This window comes from Sinocyclocheilus grahami, unplaced genomic scaffold (assembly GCF_001515645.1).
Source record: "Sinocyclocheilus grahami isolate Dianchi unplaced genomic scaffold, SAMN03320097.WGS_v1.1 scaffold152.1, whole genome shotgun sequence".
Lineage (NCBI taxonomy): Eukaryota > Metazoa > Chordata > Actinopteri > Cypriniformes > Cyprinidae > Sinocyclocheilus > Sinocyclocheilus grahami.
Genome location: NW_015505331.1, coordinates 191,162 through 216,872, shown reverse-complemented (window position 1 = coordinate 216,872; position 25,711 = coordinate 191,162). Strand labels below are relative to the sequence as shown.

At 37.6% G+C, this 25,711-nt stretch overlaps 1 protein-coding gene across 8 annotated transcripts in view; it reads left to right on the top strand.

Moving 5' to 3' along the window:
• LOC107592272 (glutamate receptor 3-like) overlaps positions 1–23,920 on the top strand; it is a 35,498-nt gene extending 11,578 nt beyond the window's left edge. For 3 of the 8 annotated variants that reach the window (XM_016281696.1, XM_016281698.1, XM_016281693.1), the window contains 12 exons: positions 543–596; positions 685–846; positions 1,214–1,381; positions 2,077–2,181; positions 2,565–2,672; positions 5,579–5,785; positions 6,651–7,024; positions 8,286–8,484; positions 14,445–14,692; positions 18,872–18,986; positions 21,871–22,118; positions 23,827–23,920. In XM_016281696.1, the coding sequence (XP_016137182.1) occupies positions 543–596; positions 685–846; positions 1,214–1,381; positions 2,077–2,181; positions 2,565–2,672; positions 5,579–5,785; positions 6,651–7,024; positions 8,286–8,484; positions 14,445–14,692; positions 18,872–18,986; positions 21,871–22,116 (1,986 nt within the window). In that variant the 3' untranslated portion in view covers positions 22,117–22,118; positions 23,827–23,920. Of the gene's footprint in view, positions 1–542; positions 597–684; positions 847–1,213; positions 1,382–2,076; positions 2,182–2,564; positions 2,673–5,578; positions 5,786–6,650; positions 7,025–8,285; positions 8,485–14,444; positions 14,693–14,904; positions 15,130–15,519; positions 15,635–18,871; positions 18,987–21,870; positions 22,119–23,826 lie in introns of those variants that run through there. The other 5 variants (XM_016281695.1, XM_016281697.1, XM_016281699.1 and 2 more) reach the window with 5 other exon arrangements.
• The last annotated feature ends 1,791 nt before the right edge of the window (positions 23,921–25,711 follow it).

The following is a 25,711-nucleotide window of genomic DNA, read 5'->3' as shown; positions in this document are numbered from 1 at the left end:
GACCTGGTCAGCACCACCACAGTTAAAAATGCAGTAATGACATTTTTTGGGGAAGTATTGTTCGAGTGCTGTTATTTTAGTATAATTGGGCTACTATGATAGTGTTTATTAATATTTTAAAATAGTTAAAAATTAAATAAATTTTTAAGTGAAGTTAATTTTAAAGTTAATATAACAAATTAAGATAATTTTAAAGTTATTTTAACAAATTTAAAAATTTTCATTTTTTGACGTTTTTTTTTTATTTTTATTAAAAAATAAAAAAGTATTCCCCAAAGTATTCAGCTATACTATTAATACAAAGAAAAACAGTAATTTTCCCCAGTGCATTTTTTCCCCCAGCTATTTAATATTAAAAAAAAGAAAAACTCACGCTTTCCACCTTTTTTTCACCGCTGGGACCACAAAGTGCCCATAGTTACAGAATCACATCAGTTCTTCAGGCTTTTGCATTTAATTTGTTGTTTGCTGATTTGTTCTTTTTGATCTCATGGTCTGCATAAACAATCAGACATATTGCTCTTCCATTCTTTTATTTCCAGGTCGTGATCTCAGGAAAGAACAGTCGAGGATATCATTACATCCTGGCTAATCTTGTGAGAAAATACACACACAAGATCTCTTCTTTCTTAACCTTCTGTGAGTGACTTTTCACTTTTTACCATTGACCCTTGCTCTCTGCAGGGATTCTCTAACATGAGTTTGGATAAGGTGTTTTCTGGCGGCGCAAATATTACCGGATTCCAAATCATAAATCCTGATAACCCGATGGTGCAGCAGTTCCTTCAGCGCTGGGAGCGGCTCGATGAGAGAGAGTTCCCTGAGTCTAGAAACACCCCCCTGAAGGTCTCTGTCTTTTTATTTCTATTCATATATATGTGCATTTGTGATGATGTGTTTATTTGTGAGTATGCTACTTGTGAATATGTTTGTGGAATTTATTTATATGTGTGTATGAGTAATTTAAGATAACATATTTTGATGAGTTTAACATAGCAGTCATGCAGTAGTTTCATTAATCATCTCTTTTTGTTGTTTCATATCTGTGTTGCTTATGTTCTCCCATAATGCACCTCATTCAGCTGTTCACTGAGTGTTAAATAGAATAGAATATGAGCTTTGAGTGTTGTGCATGTAAATGTCTGCTTGGTTCTCTTTTTATACCGATGTGCCCATACATGTAAACCATTTATCTGTTTGTTCTCATGTTTAGTACACCTCTGCACTGACACATGATGCCATCCTGGTGATAGCTGAAGCATTTCGGTATTTGAGACGTCAGCGTGTTGATATTTCTCGTCGAGGGAGTGCAGGCGATTGCCTTGCCAACCCGGCTGTACCGTGGAGCCAGGGAATCGACATTGAGAGAGCTCTCAAAATGGTAGGTGGGGTCCATAAAGGGCCTCAGAGATAGAAAAAAAATTTAGGGAAAAAAAGCTGCGTTCACATTTTTTAATGATCAGTGAATGTGCAATGATGTTTAGATGAGCATTTACATTTGATGGATTTTAAATGGTTTGTGTTTCTTTTTACCTTTAGACCTTATGTGCCAGAGAAACAAGCGCACAACCATCTTTCGAATTTTGTATTCACTTCCGTTTGTGCGGTAGCTCTGTATATTTCTATGGCATCGCTGTTAAAGAGTAATTAGCTGCTGAAGTGGATTTACTTATTATAGAGTTAACAAAAGTTATCATGAGCATTGTAATGTGGTGGATGAGGAGATACCCCCCGACAATGTAAAGCGCTTTGAGTGCCTAGAAAAGTGCTATATAAATGTAATGAATTATTATTATTATGTATGAAGTGGATGCCATATAAAATGTCAGTAGACCGGGAATATTTTAAAACGAGCAGTTTATTCATAAATCCATAAGATCTTACTTTCATGCTGTGGAAATACAAACCAGAAGACAGAACACAATGAACGCAGTGCTGAAAGGGGCGGGCTACATAAGGGTCTATATGGTTATATGATACTTCCTTTACATTTAATAATGTTGTATCATGCTTTACTTTTTTGCTGTGCTTGTTATTTTGTGGGTGTTACTGTTCCTGTGTGCTTTCCTCCCGCAGGTTCAGGTTCAGGGTATGACGGGAAATATTCAGTTCGACTCATTTGGACGGCGATTAAATTACACCATCAATGTTTATGAAATGAAACCAGGAGGAGCCAGAAAGGTTAGTGGCTCTGAGAGGACAGTTTCTATAAAATTACACAAAATTACTGTCGCAGTAAAGCCTCGAGTTACTTTGTTGTTGTTTTTTCTCTGCCCTTTTTTTGCTTATTTTTATCTTTCAATTTTTTTGTTACAATATGTTTTCATATAGTGCAAGTAAATATTTTCTCTTGAAAGCTCAAGGAAAATTATATTTCTCATGATATGACCCCTTTAACATACACTTAAACGCTCCAGCTGCCCTCAAACTTGCTTTCCTCCTCCATCAGTCATGAGATCATGTTTCTACTGAGTCATTCTCTTACTGAATTGCTGTTTTTCTGTTATTGGTCGACTGTGATTGATTGATTCTGTTTATGCTGTTGCTGTTTCTGTCCCTTGCAGATTGGCTACTGGAATGAATATGAGAAATTTGTTTATATAGTGGAGCAGCAGGTTACCAACGAATCCTCCTCTGTGGAAAACAGAACCATTGTGGTCACTACTATTATGGTACACTATCTAAAGCTGCTTTTAAATATACCGAACCATGATCCTTCTGCCCTTTCAGGTTTAGTGTCACAGTTGCATTGCATCCTGGGGGGGCAGAAAGTTTTTCTGTTTTGCTTTGCACTCACTCACTACATGTTGAAACAGTCGATCACAGAAGAGTGTTTCAACTTTATCAGTGTGAGTGCCAAAGCATTTTCAGTTCCATTCCGGTGGCCTGTTGTAGCAGTGACATCACAATACTGGCTTTGGTAAGAAATAGTTTAGAATGTCCATCTCTCTGCTTCTCTCACTTCATCAAACGTAAGTACTGAATGATTGAATTGATGCCAAGCTGAATGCAAATTACAGGAAATATAAAGAAATATACACACAAAACATGGCTTATGGTTTTCTCATACACTGTGTGAAATAGTAAGCATCAGAAAAAGATGCAAAGTAAAGTCTCTCGTTTTACTTCCCCTCAGAGTTCAGATGTGTTTTGTGTTTTCTGGCTGAGGTCCTGTTTTTAATATCCAGATGTCCCAATTGGTGCAGACAGTTTGTTCTTTATTTAGCTCCCTAAAAATGACATAATTGTCCACGCCAAAATTATGAATATAAGCAGGGATGTAGCTATGTGAGTGAGTGTGGCTAGTGCCCACTCAATAGCAAATCAATCCAATTAAAGTATTTGATTAGACTGCTTTTACATATTACTCTAATTTATAATTCACTATTTAAGTAGTTGAGAACTAGCTCAAAGCCTGTTCATTCAATATTGTGTTCCAGTGATATTACTATATATATATATATATATATATATATATATATATATATCAAACAAAATACACACACACAATACATGTGTTTCAACAGCAAACCCACATCTACCAAATGCTGCAAACAATAATTACAACAAGTCAGAAAAGGAGAGGGATGATGCAAAAACTTATTTTTCCCACCCCTTATACAGTTCCATATCGTTCCAGTATATCTAAATCAATTACAATTACATTTTCCCCAAACAACCCATCACCCTATAATCACACATCCCAATCCTATCAGCATTATAACCCACATTCACAATCACCTCAATTCATCCACATATCCTTTTAGTAAGATACTTTTATACAATTTTTAAAAACTGTTTAATATTTGAACATTTTTAACACCTGCTCCAAACAATTCCACAACCTCACCCCACAAATCGAAAATGCACATACTTTTTAGAGTTGTTTTTATTTTAAGCATTTTAAAGTTTAATTCTTCTCTTAAATTATACCCACCCTGCCTTTCCATAAACATATTTTGTAAACTTCGCGGAAGTAAATTATTTCTTGCTGTGAACATGACTTGTGCTGTCTTAAATTGAACCAAATCAATGAACTTCAATATATTTGACTTTAAAAATAAAGAATTACAAAATAAGATGCATACAAATGCACAGCCACTCTTGAGATACATCCTCTGACATACTGCTGCAACTTTCTTTGACTAAAAATGAAAAATCTGACTTAGATCAAAAATAGACTGAGCTGCACTTACTCCATAACTCCCGACCTAAAACAAAGTGGTGACTACATTCGAGTGAAAATTTATTTTGAATTTTATTTCTTCTCATATTGACTTTAGCGGTCCATCCCATTTTTTAACAAATAACAAGAAATGCAGAACTTCTTAATTTAGAGAATTTCAGACAGGACATGTGCCAGGTTATGCACGTAGAGATGTTTTGCCTACTGGAAATGTTATGTTGAACGACTCACTGTGTTCAAACAAACACACGTTAATTGAACCAAATGCTGGAAGTGAATTGGTTGGGGCTGTACAGTGAATACAGCGGGGCTTAAACGAGTTTCATAATTACGTCCTTAATGAAGAACTCTGAGAACTTGAGCGCAGGGGTGGATAGAGGAGAGGACTGAGATGAATCTGAAAGAATATTAATTAAAGGATGAGTATGGTAATTAATCTTTTGAATAATATATAACCTGAAGGTCACAGAAACCAAATCTTAGCAGGAAAAAATAAAATGAACTTCAGAACTGTGTCAGCTGTTTTAATACAGATAAGTTACATTACGTTAGCAAAATTAAAGTTTATAAGACCAGTTATAATTACATGAATGTATGTCAGTAAAATTAGTTAGAGAAGCAAAGTCATATTTAAATGTACCATATGGTTCGCCTTATGTTACATTTAAAAGTGATGACGACCTCTTTCTGGCTCTGCCTATGATGACCTCATAAGTAGATACAGAAATTGAAAGCAGGTTAATTAGATGATTAGTTTAATCTAAACACTTTTAAGACATCTAAAAAGAATGTTTCATTCTGCACAGCTTGTGTAAAGAAACTGACACGAGTTTAAATTGCTGGAAACCAACTTAATTAAAATATAGATGATGGGGTTCAGTAAATAAGATGAAAGAAAACTAGAGTTTGATCTGATGATATTAAAGCAAAATTCTGATCTGCATTAAATGCTGAAGTTTCATCCGATCAGTTAATGTTTGGCCTGATTAAAATAGTTAAAATCACACACCTATGATAAAACGTCTGCTACCCTCTTTAACCCTCCTGCATGCACTGTACACATACGTGTGTGAGTTCTGTCCGTTCTCTTTTTCTCTCTCCAATTTGAGAAATCAGAAACCACCATTAAATAGCACTGTCCACAAAATTCAAACTTGCCCTCCTCACAATTGCTGTTTTTCTGGTAGCATGGCTGCTGGTCACATTGCTGTTACGAGACTCACAATGCATGTTTATATTTCAGTATGTGTTTGTGTGAATGCGTAAGAATGAAAGAGGTGTGAAAGTGTGAGACGTCAGCATGATTGCAGACTAATCAGTGATTTTATTTGTGTGTGTGTTCTGGGCTATCAGTCTGAAAGGCAGCTGAACCTCATCTGATTTGGTTAACAGGAAGCTCCATATGTAATGTACAAGAGGAATTATATGCAGATGGAAGGGAATGATCGCTATGAGGGCTACTGTGTAGACTTGGCATCAGAAATCGCAAAGCACGTGGGCATAAGGTACAAACTGTCCATTGTAGCTGATGGGAAATATGGAGCACGCGACCCTGAGACCAAGACCTGGAACGGCATGGTGGGGGAGTTGGTATATGGGGTGAGTGCTAGAAAAATTATCCTGCAATGGGAAATTGTCAGTGGTGGGATAGTGGCTGTGTGAAGCCAGCAACACTTAAGAGACCTCATATAAAATCCCTGACCACTCTGTCAAAATAAAAGTCACAAAATCACTTTTTTTGTAGGGTTTCAAATGATTTTATGCAAGATTTTAACATTTTACAGTTTGGTACTTATCAGAGTTGTTCTCAACATTCTTTCCTGTGGCACATGATTTATTTTGACACTGTAATGTGATTTTTAAATTATTTCCAGTATCCTGGTGTTGCTGACATCACCCAAGTCTTTGGTCATGGTCAGTGTTTTTACAGGATTAAGCTCCAAATTAGTGCCTCTCTGCATGTGGTACCAAGGGTAAAGGCCTTCAAAATGCATTTATTTTTGGGAAAACAAAAATCAGCTCCACCCATTTGGTTCCTGTTAAAGCTGAATAGCATAACTAACTTATTCTTTATTCACCGTAAGAAAGTGAGTGCATATGTGTCTCTGCTTTTGTTTTGTTTTTGTGTGCCATTCAACATATCATGAATACAGTGGGGAAAAAAAGTATTTAGTCAGCCACCAATTGTGCAAGTTCTCCCACTTAAAAAGATGAGAGAGGCCTGTAATTTTCATCATAGGTATACCTCAACTATGAGAGACAAAATGAGAAAAAAAATCCAGAAAATCACATTGTAGGATTTTTAAAGAATTTATTTCATATCAATTAATCATCTCAGGTGATTTTTTTTTTAAGGATTTTGTTTTTTTGGTATTCAAACAACTTGATCATTCTTCAGTTTTTGTATTTTTATTGTCATTTTTTCATATCATGAACTGAGCTTTATTGTGTTCCATGTTTCCAGAGGGCAGATATAGCTGTGGCTCCTCTCACTATAACCCTTGTCCGGGAGGAGGTGATAGATTTCTCCAAGCCCTTCATGAGTCTGGGCATTTCCATCATGATAAAGAAACCACAGAAGTCCAAACCAGGAGTCTTCTCCTTCCTGGATCCGCTGGCCTATGAAATCTGGATGTGTATCGTGTTTGCATATATCGGTGTGAGCGTTGTTCTCTTCCTGGTGAGTCGTTTCAGTCCATATGAATGGCACCTGGATGAGAATGAAGAGGCAAAGGATCAACAGACACCACCCGACCCGCCCAACGACTTTGGCATCTTTAACAGTCTCTGGTTCTCTCTTGGAGCTTTCATGCAGCAAGGATGCGATATCTCGCCAAGGTTGGTGTATTATTTAGCCCATCCTTGTCTCACCATCCTCATCTTTCTCGCTCCCCTCATCTTTGCATTTTATGCTCGTCTTGTCTTTCATGGTGCATATATGTTATTCTAATTGGGGTGTTTCACATTTTAATAAGCTTATCTTCTAACCTTAACAAATTCTGTCATCACTTTCGTCACTTCATTCATTCACTCATTTATACACTTGTTCATTCATTTTCATTCCTTCAGTCACTCCCTCAGTCAGTAACTCATCAATCACAATATGGTCACTACAACTGTTCCTGTCTTTATCTCCTCTTTTTCTCTTTTGAAGTACAGCTTGTTTTAAATCAGTGGCTCAATTTTTAGTCCTAGTCCTCTTTGAAACTAAAGAAACCTTTGCAGTACATTCACCCCAATAATGTCATCATCTGTCAGTATTCGTAGCCAATTTTGTAATGACAACAGATTATTTTGTGTGAATCAACTTGAAAATGAGGAAAATAATAAGCAATTTGAAATACACCACCAGTTAAGATATTTTTGATGTTACATTATAAGTTTTTTTGTTGAAACTTTTCTTGTTAATGATAACAATTATTAAACATGCATATTTTTAGTAATAATCTAATGTGTTTTTTAATTATTTAAAGTATAAAAAAATATTTAAAAAATCAAAAGATGGCTTTTATGATATCCAAAACTAACTAACTGAATAAATAAATAAATAAATCATACTGCTTTGCAGTTTGAGAACCACTGCTGGGCACCAACTAAAATAATTTATATTCACCATGTGTTGACTGTAAAATGTTCAGATTTTCTCTTTCACTCTCTTTTTCTCTTTCTTGGAGGGCTACCGTGTTCTTGCTGCAAGTCTTTAATTTTACTGTCAGCAGTTGGTGTTTATAAACTGTTTCAGTGGAGGAGTGTCAGCCCTCTTCACTCATTCCATCATTCGTCTATTCATTCATTCGATTTTCCTGCCCATCGTACTCACCTTATTCCTCTTGAAGTCTTGTCTTTCATTCTTGAGGTCATCTTCGTGACCCTGTTCTTCTTATCCTCATCTTTCCGCTGTCTCTCATGAAATAGACCTCTCCAAACAGAAGCTTCACTTGTACTTTGAGTGATGGTCCGTTTCTTGAAGACATTTACATCTTTTATCGGCAGTAATAATTTTAATACATCTGTACTAATTGTTAACCTTTCACAGGGAATTTGTTTGCTCTCCCATTGTCTCTCTTGCTCCCTCTTTCCCTCTCTCCCTCTCTCTTAGGTCTCTGTCTGGCCGTATTGTTGGAGGTGTGTGGTGGTTCTTCACTCTGATCATCATTTCATCCTACACTGCCAATCTGGCTGCTTTCCTGACTGTGGAAAGGATGGTGTCACCTATAGAGAGTGCAGAAGACCTGGCCAAGCAGACTGATATTGCCTACGGAACACTCGACTCCGGTTCCACCAAAGAGTTCTTCAGGGTAAGACCGCAATAAAAATGTACTGTCAAATGCAATATTACTGCCATTTTTAGCCAAAACGAGGAAATAAGCTTGTGTGGTTCTTGATAATAATAAAACTTGTATTCTGTGCCAGTGTCTCTTGCACCGTGTCTACACCGCACCAGTGGTGTATAAAGTACCTGAAAGCCATACTCAAGTAAAAGTACAAATATCTTACCAGAAAATTACTTTGGTAGAAGTTGAAGTCACCGTTTAGAATATTACTTGAGTAAAAGTCTTAAAGTATGTGATATTTATTGTACTTAAGTACGAAAAGTATTTTTAAAATCTTAAACGTACTAAAGTATTGAAAGTAAAAGTACAAGTAAATGCAAAATGTAAAAGCAGCAAATAAATATATATCAAAAATGTTCATACACAGCTTGAGTAGCAAGATTGTGTTCAGTTTTAACTCTCTATTCCATTTTGTATTTTTGGGTAAGAATAAGAAGCACTTCATCCGGTACTTAGCATCTTTCATTCCAAAATAAGAAAACATTTCTGGAATCTGCATCTGAAATAGCATTTAGATGTATTTACACAGCTTAATGTATCTCAGAGGGGACATGGATGCATTTAAACTGCAGTTACAGATGCATAAATAGGCCTAATGTTTTGTTTTTAACATAAAACGTTGAATACTGATATTTGAAATTTAAAACGTGAAAAAATAGTCGAAATGTGAAATTAAAACCGCCAGTAGGTGACAGCAAGTGACTGTTAATGAGTAAGTCATTGAGATTCAACCGATTCATTCAAACAACTGATTCATTCAATAAGTAAACACCATTGCTAAGAGAAGCAATACAGTGCTGTGATCTTTGTTTGGAACTATTTTCGTTGGCAAAATTGAGCAAAAATAAGCAATATTATACATAAATGTAAGTCACTTATTGCTAACTTTACTGAACTTGTATAAAATGATTATTAAATGTGTTCATACTGATATCTGCAGAAAAATGGTACTCTTTGTGTGATATAGATTAAGTTAACTTTATTAAATTATATAAATATAAAAAGCATACAGAAGCATTTTTGCCGTCTACAATTTAGAATGCCTTGAAGTTAGAGTTTCAATAGACTAATAAATCAACGTGCGTGCACTCTGTGTGTGTGTGATCTGGTGATATAGCCTACTTAATAATGTCTGATCACACATCATTACAACAACACTTACCATATTATCGCAGACGATGCTGTATCGCACACCCCAGACTCGACTTGAGTGGAAAATGAATCATCCGCGGTTGTGCGCGCACTTGTTTGCACATAAGCATGAGTCTAACTTGCAAACGCCAGACCACTGATTCGTCAAACCTGCTTTCCTGCAGTCCGTGTAACGAATATGCTTCGGGGAAATGTATTGGAGTAAAAGTATACATTTTAATTAGGAATTGTAGTGGAGTAAAAGTAAAAGTTGGCAGAAATATAAAAACTCAAGTAAAGTACAGATACTGCCAAAAAATACTTAAGTACTGTAACGAAGTATTATTACTGCATTACATTACACCACTGCACCGGATGCAAGCGGTGTGGTGCGACACGGCAAAATACAATAGAACCTATTATAATCTGTGATGCTGTCTACACTGGATGCAGCGTGACACAACATATCCCTGACAGTAAACTGCTGCCTTGTTCTATTTATGACGTACTGACATGAAGGACAAATGATTTGCAATGGTCGCTTTGTCGTGTCCAATGTAGACAGAATTTAGCTGTTGCGGAGCAGCGTGACAACTGTCGCATCCAGTGTAGACACGATGTTAGTCCTGATCTTGGAGGTCTCCAACCATATTTTGGTTCTTGCCCTTATTTACATCTGCACTACAGTTCAGAAGTTTGGAGTTGGTACAATTTTTTTTATGTCTTTGAAAGAGGTCTCTTTTGCTCAGCAAGGCTGCATTTGGTTTATCAAAAATACAGTAAAACAATAATATTGTGAAATATTGTTACAGTTTAAGATAACTGATTTCTATTTTAATATATTTCAAATTTAATGTATTCCTGTGATGGCAAAGCAGAATTTTCAGCAGCCATTAATCCAGTCTTCAGTGTTACATGATCCCTCGGAAATCATGTCTAATGTGCTGATTTGATGCTTAGAAAGTTCAAAAGAGCAGCATTTATTTGAAATCTTGTTTTTTTTTTTATAAAAATCTTTTGGATTTTTTATTTTTATTTTTTTAAGTCTTTACTGTCACGTTTGATCAATTTACAGTTTCAGTTACAGTTACAATTTACAAATGAAAGTTTATAGTTCTACAGGCAAACTGCAGTAACAACACCAACACTGAAACTAAGAAAAAGCACTTTACGCAATGTATAATGTTAATGTTGCTGATATTTCCAGTAACAAAATAATATTTTAAGCAGCTTGTAAATCACATGTGAATAGGGTTTGTGTTTTCCTCCCCCTAAACAGATACAAGTTAAATGTGCCAAAAATCTTATTTTTTTGCCTGTCTGAACAAAGCCTAATGTGCATTATTCAACTGAATCTGTCAATTAAAGGAGACAGTCAGAATGTGCAGTATTGGAAGGGTTTTTTGATTCTGGATTGAGAAATACTGATATATGGGATTGAGGGAGTGTCTGATGTTGCTTTGATTTATTTTCATAAGCATGATACATTTTGACAGTTATAGGCTTATTTTGCATGTTCATGGGGTGAGAATGGTAGATGATTGTTGCCTTAAAGAACTTAAATATGAAATGAATAAGTGATCAAAAGGAAAGCACATATTTGTGTGAATTTACTTGCAAGAAATTCTGAAACTAAACTGAGATGACAGTCAATTGTCAATCTCACAAAAATGTGTCACCACAGGCATGCAACCATCTTTGACTAATCTAAACTAATGTTTTACTGACTATCTGTCAGATACCGTTTTTCATGTGAGGCAGCCAGAGGCAGTGTGTGTGCGTGTGCGTGTGCGTGCACGTGTGCGCGTGTGTTTTGAGATGACAGGGAACTTGGCAGTTTTAAGATGACCCAGATATACCACTTCTGATGAGCTCATCCTGTCATTTCACCTTAATGTCACGATTACTCGCTAATGTGTGTGTTTGTGTGTGTGTGTGTGTGTGTGTGTGTGTGTGTGTGTGTGTGTAAGTGTGTGTGAAAGCAGATATACATGTACACATTCTCACACACACATAATCAGTCTCACCCACAGTCACTGTCACGTCACAGACCCACTAAAGAGTGGTTGGAGACAGAGATGGAGAACACATGAAATGAGGTGCCCTTTAGCTCCTCTCTCTTTCATGAGTTGTCATCTATTAACAAAGTGGATCAGAGCAGTGATGACTGGAGAGCAGCTGATACAGAGTTAGACTGAATTTGATGTGGAGACAGTCTCCACCTTGTGTTCATAACTTGCAGCAAACATTCCTAACAAGTAGTGAGTATAGCTCAGCTATTAGATGGTAATGCTGGTTTGAGTTTAGGTTTTTAGGTAGAAATACAATGTGGGTATATAGTGGAAAACAACACAAAAAAAAAAGTTTAAAGAAATAATCAAAATAATAACGTGACACTGAAGACTAAAGTAATGGCTGCTTTGCCATTACAGGAATAAATTACATTTTAAAATATATTCAAGTTGAAAACAGTTATCATAATAATATTTCACAATATTACTATTTTTACTGTTCTTTTTTTTTGTTGAGAGTAGTGAACTCTCAACAAATGATTTAAAGCAGAATTTTTGGAAGTAAAGATTGTTGGGGCATAACTTTAAAGACACTCTTATGTATAGTTTATAAGACTTACATGAAAAAGGTCTTCAGAATTTCTCCTTTTGCATTCTGAGTGAGTCACTCGCACATACAGGTCTGAAAGAACATAAGTCTGAGTTAATGATGATAGAATTTTCATTTTGGGTGAACTATTCTTTTAATGAAGGTAATGACGGGTTAATGAAAATGTAAAAATACAAAAAGGTTTCTGGGAGGGTTAGGGGTTTGGAGAAAGGAATATATGGCAGGTCAATATTTAAAAATTGTTCCCACCATGATTAATAGCTCTGTTATGTACTTGAGAATCCGACTAGCAAGACCCAGCTCATCAAATAGTGTAAGTTGGTATGTGGATGTTTAACATGTTAGAGATCTGGAAAAAAAAAAACATTATTTTTGCATTTTCGTTTGGGGCCGCTAGTGGCACAGAAATTTGGCCCTTTAAATTCTAAGTTTGTGCCTGAAAACTCAAGAAAAACACATTCACAAATGCATACACTCCTACACCAGCTGTTTGGAGGTCAAGTTAACCTACTTACATGTACGAAGATATGTGTGAGAGTATGTGTCCTATAAACTGTCCTATAAAGGAAGGAGTGTGTGTGTGTGTGTGTGTGTGTGTGTGTTTGTCGGTGTGTTCTCTCCAGAGATATCCTGCCTGCTACATGGCCATTTATAGCTACTCTCGCTAGAGATGGACACAGAATATTTTGGTTTATGAAACTTAAGCTTTGATTAATCTCAATTTCAACAGAATTACAATTAGGAAAGCCATAGTTTCTCTCTTCTTTCATTCATGTATTCACTGTGAGCATGTTGTGTGGGAGAACTGTGTTGAAATGTTTTTTTTTTCTCTTAACATATATAGTCTTGCACTTTAAGTAAATCTTAAAGGGGTCATAGGATGCCCATTTTCCACAAGTTGATATGATTCTTTAGGGTCTTAATGAAAAGTCTGTAACATAGTTTGGTCCTGCAGAGTTTAGCTCCAACCCTAATTAAACACACTTGAACCAGCTAATCAAGCTCTTACTAGGCATAGAAACTTCCAGTCAGGTGTGTTGAGGCAAGTTGGAGCTAAACTCTGCAGGACACCAGCCCTCCAGGACCGAGTTTGGACAGCCCTGCTCTAGACAATGTGAGGGACCTTTTCAGTGATTATTTGAAGAGCTCTTAATTTTCTACTAAGATTTTATACTCTGCTGTTGTCGGTTTAGTCTCATGGCACCAGGAGTCTCTATGATTAAAAAGTCCCTGAAGGATCTTGTACAAAAGACTGATTGAGAGGCAAGTTTGAGACCTTTAGCTGACAGTGTGTCTGGGGTGGGATGTCAGTGCTGTGAGACATCTGAAACAATCTTTCTTGATTTAAATGGTGCTTTATTTAAATGATGGTTGTAAATTTAATGTGCATTTAAATGGCACACTGTAGCACACGGCTAGAACCTTTTTTACTGATAAATCTTTGCCTGATGATTGAGATTTCCACATACATATATTCTGACCTAGAATCTTTTTTTCAGACAATATTTCAGCAATCGTGTATATTTTCCATCTGCTGTTTAGAATCAGAACTAGTGATGCCAGATGTGTGAATGCCATTCATCTAATAAGATCTAGTAATCTAAAAAGTTTGATTCATTCAGACAGTTCACTCACGCACTGACTTGTTTGCAGCAGTTCTTCACATCATAATAGGATATTTTATAAGACAGAAAACAAAAAGATCCCTGGATGAGGTGATATTTGCCTACATTCCATGGTATGAAACGAAACTTGTCGTCTATTGTGTTAGTGAGGAAGCAGCTTATTGTGTGTGCAGCTTGTGAACAAGAAGCACTGGCAGGTAAAGACAATTTATATCCTTATACCCAAAGTAGTATCAAAAAAGTATCAAAATATAGGGACACGTTTTTGATGGGGGCCCTGTGCCTCATTACTGATGAAAGGCTAGAAATGCTCCTGGCATACATCATATATGTAACCAAATTTAGCTACTTTTATAATAATATAGTGGAGAATTATTCCTGGTGGCTTTTGATGGGCTGGTATAGGTCACAAAATGAGGCACTGTCCATCCCTGCTGACAGGAAATTTTAGCCAGACACCTTTTATTTGTAAAAGGTCATGAAACTCGCATTTTGCTCTCTCTTAACCTTTCCATTTATTTCCTCTTTGTCCTTTCTCGCTTTCAGCGTTCAAAGATCGCTGTCTACGAGAAGATGTGGTCTTACATGAAGTCCGCCGAGCCGTCTGTGTTCGTTAAGACAACCCCCGACGGAGTGGCTCGTGTGCGCAAGTCGAAGGGGAAGTTTGCATTCCTACTCGAGTCCACAATGAATGAATACATCGAGCAGAGAAAGCCGTGTGACACTATGAAGGTGGGAGGGAACCTGGACTCCAAGGGCTACGGTGTGGCCACGCCCAAAGGGTCGGCATTAAGGTGGGTGGAATAATATAACAATTCACTCTGTTGTTATAGTATTCCACCTACCCTGATTCCACCATCTCTCTCTTCTCTCCGTCTCATTCATGTTTTGTTTTTCATTCTTATTCTCTCACCCTCTACCTTTTCTCATTCTTTCTACCTCAAAACTTTTACTTCTGTGTTCTTTGTTCTCTGCCTATTTCTCTCTTTCTCTTGCGGTACATAAGGTAACCGTGTCTGGGTGTTCAGTTTTTTGTTGTTGTTGTTGTTGTTGTTTATTTATGTATGTTGTGGTGATGTTTTTATCGTGTTTCTCTCTACAGAAATGTCACTTAACTTATTAATTGACGGTCCATTTTTACAGCGTAATGCCTGTTGCTGTTGATTTCCTACCCCCTTTTTCTTGTCATCCTCCTTCCTCTTTATTGTCTTCTCTGTCCTTTGCTTTGTGCTGTGATTGCAGTTCTGTAATGTTTGTACAGCTGGATTGTTTTTTTTTCTCTGCACCGGCGCTTTACTGCCTGCTGCTAAGCATGTCATGCCATACACTGTTTCTTATCTTCCTTCCCATCATTCACCAGCACTCTTTTTCTTACTCTCACTTCTTTCTGTTTATCTCTGTCCACTCTGCACCACACACACCTCACTTGCACACACGCTTCTGTCTGTACCCAGTAGCTGATCCAATTAACCAATCAAGCGGTCTAACCACTTCACCAGTTAACCGGTCTCTCCTCTTGTATTGACCCCTAACAAAAAAGCAACTGCCAGTTGCTGCAGTCTCATTAGATTTCTCACGAACCTGTCCCTTTTCTTACGAGCTATGTGTTTATCATTTGAAGAAGCGCTGTAAACCTGGCGGTGTTAAAGCTGAATGAGCAGGGCCTGCTGGACAAGCTGAAAAATAAATGGTGGTACGACAAGGGAGAGTGCGGCAGCGGGGGAGGGGACTCGAAGGTCAGCCTCAATCGCACCCAAACAACCATTTCATAGCTACGAGTAATCGGCAAGGCTGTGACCTATGACCCCCCGGCAAAAGTACCATGACCCTCAGGGATGGACACGAGCAAACTGAGCCTAATGACCCAAGGACATTAGCACCATAGCAATGGCCGCAGTTACTGTCAGTGCTGCTAATGTAAAAAATGTTGGCGCTTACATAAGGCAAACTGTGATCAGACATGACCCTTTACTTGGCTAATGGAGGAAAGGAAGCAGAGGAGGAGAGGAATAAAGGCTAGGGTGGGTGGATGTGTGGAGTAAGGTCAGGGTCACCAAGAGCGCAGCTTATTAGGACCCACCTTGAGGGTTTGTTTGTGTGGTAAAACAAGCAGGTAGGTAGGTAAAAGAGGCTAGGCCCTCTCTGGCTCTTCTCTGATCTGTAATGTTAGATCATCAGAAAATGTACTGTTTGTGTATACCAGGCACCAGGATTTAATGGGCTATCAGCAGAAAGAAAAAAAGAGAGATGTACGAGGATCTAATAGACAGCACAAACAAGACCAAAACTGCTCTGGAAAATAGGTGCATTTACCTTTCTGAAGCACAGAGGATTGGCTGAACCTGTTTGATGTTTGTTTAAGGGATAGTTCACCAAAAGTGAAATTTCTGTCATTATTTACTGTACTCATGTCATTCCAAACCTGTGACTTTCTGTCTTCTGTGAAACATAAACATATTTTGTCCATACAGTGGTCACTAAAACGGTTTGGTTACCAACATTCTTCAAAAAAAATTATTTTGTGTTCCGCAGAAGAAATAATGTCAAATGAGTTTGAAACGACACAAGGCTGAGAAAATGATGACAGAATTTTTATTTTTTGGGTGAACTCTTTCTTTAATAGTTTTGGAGCTGTAGTTTAGTGTAGTTGTTGCTCACGTGTTTACATTGTAGTTTAATATATCCTCCAAAAGTTTGGAAATGCCCTGAGCAAAATGGGGTTTTGGACAATATCAGCATAAATATTCTTTTTTGGTTTAAATGCATTCAAGTAACTTGCAGTTATCATTGAAGACCAGCAACAATGACGTTTTTCTCGATTACAAATTAATAGCAATACATCAACACCATAGTCAGTAGTGATGCCTAATTACTGAATTAAATTTAACTAGTTTTTTTTTTCGAAGATTAATAAGTCAGCACGCCTTCATAGCTGATTGATTGCCAATTAGGTTAGGACATAAACATACCAATTAGAACATAGTTTAGAGATTTAAAAAAACATTTCTATGTGCTCTGAAATCATATTTTTTAGTTAATAAAAACTTTTTGTAGTTTGTGCTGTCCCTTGCAAAGTCTTCACAAATTTTTTCTTCACAAGGATTTATGCTGATATTGTCCAAATCACTAAGCCTATGGAGTTGCCAAACATTTGGACGGCATGTTGACTGATGTTTTGTTAGTGGTAGTCGAGAAGTGCGAAGACTTTGGTCTCCTCACAAACAGCCAGGTGACATTTTTATTTTAATTTACATTTTTTGAAAAAACTAAATTTTTGGTCTTTGGCCAACTTCCTGCCTCAAGTATGCAAATCCCTTTGGAGCCACCAGCTTTCTCAGATTATTTCCTGAATTAGCATGTAATCCATGGAAAAGCCTGTAGCTCCCTTGTTGGTGGGATTAAAGAAAAATATAAGTCAGCTGGGGCCAGACAGTCCTGAAGGGACAAAACATCACAGGAAAACGTGAGAATTCTAATCCTAGAAATCAAAGGTTGAGGAAGATCTGGTGCCATATTGTTGACTCACAAAATGCACACATTCATCTGCATATGGGTGCACACACAACAACAACAACAAGCAAGCACAAATTCATTATAGTCGCACACACTTCTCAGTGAATTTATGGCCACTTTTCTTTAGCACCTGTGCCTGCAGAATGGTTACCCTGTGTTCAGCCTATCATGAGGGCAAGGCAGCCGCACTCAGTCCTGATTGGTCTTCAAAAGCGAGTTCACTGCAGTAAATTGGCTCACGCTCATGAGTTGTGCCTGAGCTCTAAACTACCAAAATGGCTGCCTAGTCCATGCATTGATAAATTGAGCATGCTGGGTGGAGGATGTCTAGTCTGTTATGACATCACAACTGCATGTTCCTCATTTATTGACCTGAATCTTATCCAAAATGCACGAATGGAGTAATTCAGCAAACACAGCAAGTATGCCATGCTATTAGCGCAAAGCAAAATTAAAAACAGTATACTGCAGTACGCTGCAAATATACAGAAAATCCCATCTCGTATAGCGTAAAGCTTCACATAGCAAACATACAGTACAGCAACAGTAGTGAAAATCTACCACAATACAGTAGGAAGTGGCTATAGATGTAAGAATCAGGGCCTCTTTTTCATACATAGATTACTGATAGATCCAGCTGTTGGTGATTTGACAATCCTGAGTTCTTTGAAGCTCGTTGTGGAGTCAGTGCAACAGGTTTGTACACTCATAAACAAGATACACATAAATACTAATTGAATGTACTCAAGCAATAGGTCCATCTCTCCGTAACTGAATCACATTCTTTCAAGGTATTATTTGGCAGGTGTCAAACCATTCGATGTCTGAAGCTGACTTGTGTTACAGTGGTAAGTATGGCATATTTGCTTTGCTGTATTACGACCCTCATCATTTAGCAGCAGAAGGAAAATAAACAGAGTTTCCCAGCAGTCCTGCCGATAACATACTAACATCTTACAAAACGAAATGCCCAGAAGGAATATTAACATCATTGAGCTGGGCTGCTGGGTCCTGTTTGTCTGTTAGTCAAGTATGGGTTTTTTCTCCTGATAGATCCAGCTTGATGAATACTGGGTTAGAAAAGCTGCATTCACACCTCAATTACAATAACTAAACTCATCTGCCCAATGCTCTTTATAATTATGCTCTGTTTGGCTGTTACCATGGTTACTCTCTCTGCCTCTTTTGGAACAGTGAGTGCCGATTACTCAAAGCGATAACAGTAGGTAGCACTGCCAGGTCAAAGGTCGAAGGTAACACTGAGGCTAGCCCTGCTTGCATTCCCTCCCTTTCTCTCCATCTCTCCCTCTCTTATTCTCTCGCTGTCTACGATATCAACAGCACAAGGCCAGGTGTCCTACAGTATCGCTTTGGTTAACAGATATTCGGTAGGTTTAAGATTTAATAACATAAAATAACATAATGGTGCCATGTTATTTATGTTATTTCCCCTCGTGAAGAACTCCTGTAAACCTTGCAGTGTTGAAACTCAGTGAACAAGGCATCTTAGACAAGCTGAAAAACAAGTGGTGGTACGATAAGGGTGAATGTGGGACCAAAGACTCTGGGAGTAAGGTTAGTCTGCTCAATCATTTACTCCTAACAAACAAACACATTCATATTCTACAAATATCATAACGAGCCCCAACATCATTTACTGTTTTTAATGGATTTAGTGGATTTGGCACCAGCTGGATTCACTTCATTTTGGCCCCTTCCTGTGAAATCTTCTTTACATATGCAGCTTTTTTTAATATCATGTAGCACCTTTAGGATGCAACACAACACAACAGACAGAGAAAGAGATATGACAAATTAACAAAGCACTTACGAGTGTACGTCATTCATTATTTAAGTGTTACATAAAAGTATTTTGTAGTAAGCATTCATAGCAGTGATTTAGCAATTAACTATTTCATTAGATTTTTTTATCTTCTGCTGCTGTGACATGGCCTCATTCTCAATATTGTTGTTGTGTTTACTGATTCGTGTGTAAATCATCTCTAGGCAACATTCATAGAGATTAATCATCAGATTGAACATTTTAAAGAAGCACAGTCACTTAGAAAGTATTTCTAATTGGCCTGATGCAATGATGCATTATCGCGCAATGCTAATGAAGGGAGCAAGTAGGAGTCTGAATGCTTTATATTATTTGAAGATGGATACAATCTGCTTAAGTGAATGTATACACCTGGGATATATCCCTGGTAAGTTTATTTTCAGTCCTGACTTGAGTTGATGAAACTGCACAGGGCCCCCTATAGAAGGACTTTTTTTCCCCCTTATTAGCCAGTGGCATCAGTTTAATAGACCACGTGCAGGAAAGCGTGTTTGCCTAGATACCCTAGTTAATGAGCATAAAATGCAATTGTTTTATTACAATTCTCTATGTAATCCAGTCTGATAAGAAAGTTAATTAACTTTGAAAACATGTCCCATATGCATATGCACAGCAGAGGCTATACCACTGACTAAATGGGCCTGTAACCATGGTAACCGTATTCAAAAACCGGTCTCTAGCTTTGCATTCAAGACAGGAATGCTACACTCTCAGTCCTCTGTTGCTATGGTGCCCTTTCACAGGCTTCTAGTGAAGACAGACCATGTTTGTTAGAGTGTTGGTAGACAGTCAGGCTGGTGGTCACAGCAGCAGAACCGAGTCCTGTTGAGGCTTGTCTGTGTTTTGAGGTGTGGCGTTGGTCGCATGCAGGTGTCTGTTAATGAGTTTTGAAGGCTGTGAAGCTTGCAGAAGTAGTTCAGAGAGGGGAATTGCCATAGTAACATCAATATTCTTACCCCTCCTTCTCCTCTTCCTCACTTCCTCTGTTAAGATGGCAGCCCGAAGAAGCCAGAGGATCCGACTGTAGCTCTCTGATGGCAGCTTATTTGTCATGTTTCTGTACTGACTCAACTTCACCTCTAGAGGGGGCAACAGGCTCAGAGCTGGCTCTTCACCTATGAGTGTGTGTGTGTGTGTGTGTGTGTGTTTTCTATATGAGGGCAATGTTTCACCGTCTCTCTGGCCAATAGATTGAATGTATGACCGGATAGAGGGAATAATTTCTTCCTCTCTTGAGCTGCCTGAGCTTTTAATACATTAACCTTTGGCCTCTGGGCACATCTCATATTGATTTGATGCCCTTTTGAATACCCCCCTCAAGTACCCCTTTTTATTTAGCTCATCTTCTTTCCCTCCAAGCGAATTGCGTGCTGTATGTGTGTAATAGGGCTTGCATGGCTTGTCATTTTTACTAGGTGGAAAGTGGTCGACTAGTCAGTGGATCACTGGTTACCTTATTTGTTGACTCAACATCAGTAGTCTTTGCTGTTTATGGCAAGTCTAATTCTGCATAAAGGGAGAGTTTGTAAGTGCACAGAAAGTCCACTCAGCTGAATCAGGTGAGAAATTGCCATTTCCACAGTCATTCTACAAAAAAATAAAAAAAAACAGTCATGTCTCAATTGCTTATGGTTTCTGTCAACCTTTTGAGCTCCACTTAAATTAAGTTCACTTAGTTTCAGAACGGTTCATAACTTTGGATCAATTTGGCTTGAAATGGACCACCTCAGAATTCTGCAGCACTTATATAACATTTGCTTATAATGTGCTTTGTGAAAGTAAACCACTTTATGGGCCCAAAAGAAGGGTTTCACAACAATGTGACCATGAAGAATCATTTTGGGTACCCCAAAGAACCTTTCAGTGAACTATTCTTCAAAGAACTGTTTGTTTATTAGTTTTTATTATTAGAAGAACGTTCCAATAATCTGAAGATAATTTTTTCCCTATAAAGAATCTTTTGTGCATTGGAAAGGTCCAGTGGATGTTAAATGGTCTTCATGGAACCGTAGATGCCGATAAAGAGCCTTAATTTTAAGTGTGTAATTTCAAGTATATTTGGCTATTATGGCTCATTAAATAAAGGCAACAGCACAATTTTCAAAAGAACCATTTTTGTTAGTGTAAAGAACATTTTAATAATCTTTTTTTTTTTCTTTCAAACTCTAGAACCCTTTTGTGCAGTGGAAGGTTGCCATAGGTGTTAAAGGTTCTTAATGCAACCATAGATTAAAAAAACAAAACTTTTTTAAGAGTGTAATTTCCAGCATTTTTGGCCAGTTATAGCTTATTATACAAAGCTAATAGCATGTACCTACACGGATACACAGTTTATCGACTGTTTTTCTTGCTTTTCAATATATGTTGAGCTAGCACAACTGAAGTCATTTGAACCATGACTAGTCGACACAGACCCAGTGAGTTGACTAGGCGTGCAACCCCAAGTGCGCAAGAGAGTGAAATTGAAGATACGCTGCTGTGTATGTGAGAGTGTGAATGAGTGCATGCTGGGTAATGAAAGCTTGCATGGGTATGTTTAATTTGTTAGTTATTATATAGTAGTTTAGTGTGCATCTAAGTACACTACTTCTGTACTAACGGTGTCTCCCCCTGCAGGATAAGACCAGCGCGCTGAGTCTCAGTAACGTGGCCGGCGTGTTCTATATCCTGGTGGGGGGACTGGGTCTGGCCATGACTGTGGCTCTGGTGGAGTTCTGCTATAAATCGCACCAGGAGACCAAACGCCTCAAACTTGCCAAAAATTCCCAGAACTTCAAACCAGCTCCTCCGTCCACCACACAGAGTTTCACCACATACAGAGAGGGCTATAACGTCTACGGAACAGAGAGCGTCAAAATATAATGGTTCGTCTAAGGCTGTTTTCTTTGTGTTTTTCATGTTTGTTAGTAATACCATTTCTTAAGAAAAAGGTATTGATGATGGGTGATCTACTTTTGATGAGTGATGATATCAGAGTTGCTGGTCAGTTCTGAGGTAAGTAAAGTTTCCCCACTGTGTTAAAGCTGCGTCTTTTTTTTTGTTTTGTTTTTAGAATAACACTTATAAACTGTCCCTACTATTTGACAGATATCACTAAAAGAGTTGTTCTGAGAAATCACACTTGTCTCTGTAACTGCCCTAAGCTTTGTAAACATATAAGAAACAAGAATTAGAGTGTGATTCAGTCATGTTAGCCAGTCAGCAGAGTTGGGAAGTGTTGCTTTTAAAAATGACCAGATTTTTTTATCTTTTTAAAAGAAGTCTCTAATACTCACCATGAATGCTTTTATTTGATCGTAAATAGACAAAACTGTGATACATTTTGAAATAATAGAATTTAAAATAACTGTTTTCTATTTTAACATGTTTTAGATCTTATTTATTCCTGTGATTGCAAAGCTGGAGTAACAGCCATACTCCAGTCTTCACTGTCACATGATCCTTCAGAAATCATATTAATATGCATACTTGGTGCTCAAGAAACATTTCTTATTTTCAGTGTTGAAAATTTTTGTGAAATTTTTTTTTTTCAAGATCCTTTTATGAATAGGAAATTCAAAGGAACAGGATGTATTTGAGATATAATTTTTGTAACATTATAATTGCCTTTGTCACTTTTGATTAGTCAATTAATCAATCCATTAATTTCTGAAAAATATGTACTGACCTTAAACTAAAGTATGCATTAAGTAGTGACCATGTAATATGAGCTATTTGTAACCACATTTTGCCAGTAAGAAAATCATAAAACTTAAATGCAACCATAATATTGGTTGCATTTAATTATGGCCTAATGGTTAGAGTCAGACTTGTAACCCAAAGGTCGGGGGTTCAAGTCTCGGTACCAGCAGGGATTGTAGGTGGGGGGAGTGAATGTACAGCACTCTCTTCCACCCTCAATACCACGACTGAGGTGAGACCCTTGAACAAGGCACCGAACCCCCAACTGCTCCCCGGGCGCTGCAGCAAAAATGGCTGCCCAATGCTCCGGTTGTGTGTTCACAGTATGTGTGTGTTCACTGCTCACTGTTGTGTTCACTTGGATGGGTTAAATGCAGAGCACAAATTACGAGTATAGGACATCATACTTGTCCACACGTCACTTCACTTCACTTCAAAATTATGGGGCACCAGTCATACTGTCAGGGATACATACAGTAGGAGGTGGTCTCTAATTCAATGCTTTAATTCAATCAGGAATGTCGCTTAAGGGTGAAATAATTCCCCACGCAGATTTTGTTCAAGTGAAATTGCTTGAAAGCTGCTTGGTATGAAAGTTACCTCTCAGTGAGCTGCGTGTCATACATCACTACACTATTGATAACAGACAGTGGGTCTTTTGTTGCTGAAATTTTGCTCATTTGACCACACTTGTTGTCTGGTGGTATTTGCAGCAGCTTTAAATTGTTCCCCATGAATCCGGAGCTCCATCTCTTCAAACTTTCTGCTTTTAGATCAGCGCTTTGTTGATTTGCTGCCTTTTGTCTGAATGAATTGTTCTGTTATTGTCAAAAGAGCATATCTGTCTGCAAGTCTCAAATGGGTCGGGCTGCTCTCTTTTCTTATTCTCAGATTGGAAGCCTGTCCCTTGCTGATCATGTGGTATGTGGCATGGGATAGACTCTCCGTCTCTTTGAGTCGACTGCGATTCCCTTTAGAAAGTGGACACGCACCCAACCAAAACTCATCTCACCAGAACACTTGTCTTCTCGGCTCTGAACACAACCTGAACCAATAATCACGCGACAGACTATCGGATGGACCAACACCCGCTCGCCCTCTCTCAGTGCCTTACTGAACCAGTGGCAAAACATGCAGACCATCTCACCAAAGTCCTGGAGATGTCCTGCTGGGTGCTGGGTCTAAAACCATGTTTCAATTTATTCTTATTATGAGAGGGAATAATGGAAAAGGATGGAAGGAGAGATGGACACACACGGTGATAAGAGGTTTGATTTGGTTGATCTCATGATCAGTGATGACAGTGTTTAATGAGTGACAGTCAGCTTGTCTCCATGACAACTCGCACTAGAAGGAGTGTCTGCAGACAAACATTTTATGCAATTTGTAGGAAATATTTTTGAAGGATTCTGCTTATTAATTTAAAGTTTGTGCTGTGATTCTGTGTCCTCAACAACATAATTGTAATGAGTAATGTAAATAATACTTTCAGATGCATTATGGCATCAGAGGACTAATCTCAATATTGTTTCTCTTTCACAATTTGCAGTTTATTTTGATTTTTTTTTTCTTAGCATATTTACTTTGTAGTGAATTCAGGCTGTATGTGCAGTGAGTGAGGGAGTGTGTGTGTGTGTGTGTGTGTGTGTGAGAGGGAGAGAGACAGGACAATTCTCTCTTTTCTGTACTGTAAACCCAACAAGAGTGTAAGATTCTAAATTTGTTTGCCAAATTACTTTATTCTGAAACATAGGAGCTAATGACAGCACATTCATATAACATCAGCAACAACAACAAAAAATGTTCATATTTCACCATCATAGTCAACTGTTTTCTGTTTAGATCAGTTTAAGTCAAGCTTAGGAAACAAAAAATGTTTAATTGTTTGCAATTACTTTTTTGTTTTAAAATTCTTTAATAAACTGCGATTGTCACTGAGATAAAATATGAATACTGTTAAGCTGATAAAAAAGAGAAAACATGGATTTTTTTTATTTTATAAATGCAGATAAAGTCTGTTTAAATTCTTAACATTTGTTTAGATGGTAAAATGCATATTTATTTTGAAGATTTTGTAGAACTGTTTGATTTTTAAGTAGATTTGCATGTACGGTAAAGATGAAAACAGCTTTCACCTCAAGAAAGCCTCCCTTGACATGTCCCTCTTCCCATGTCCCAGTCCTCTGCTCTCCCTCTCCTCCTCCATTCCCTGTTAATTAAAGAAAGAAAGAAAGAATAGAAAATTATGAAATGGTCAAGATACATCCTGAGGAAAACAATAATCTGTCCCTCTGCATGACTGCAACCAACTCTTAATCATTTAAGTATATTTTGTAAATAAAGGCAGATTTAAGACAAATTTCTACTGACTAATGTGTCATTTCAGCTGTATTACCGGTGAATTTAAGTATATTTAATCTCAAACATTCTCATTTTTCATTGACGCTTACATTTGTCAGGCAATTTCAGTGTTGGATTGCTTTACTTCGAGTTGTCTGTACAGATTAGGTTGGTAGAAGGTATTTTAATGTGAAAAACACCTTATGTCATCTTACATTTTTGTCATCTTTTATCATGTCTGACAGCTACACAGCTGGAGCTCTGCACAGCTGACTGTCATGTTCCACTAAACTACCAAAGAACCACGAGATATTGTCAAAAGCTCTGCATTCTAGATTTTCAGGGCTAAATGAAGAGGTGATCATATTTATAACTAAATAATCCTCATCACAAATGCAATACATGCCACCTGCTGAGCAAATAAGCGCCTGCTGTG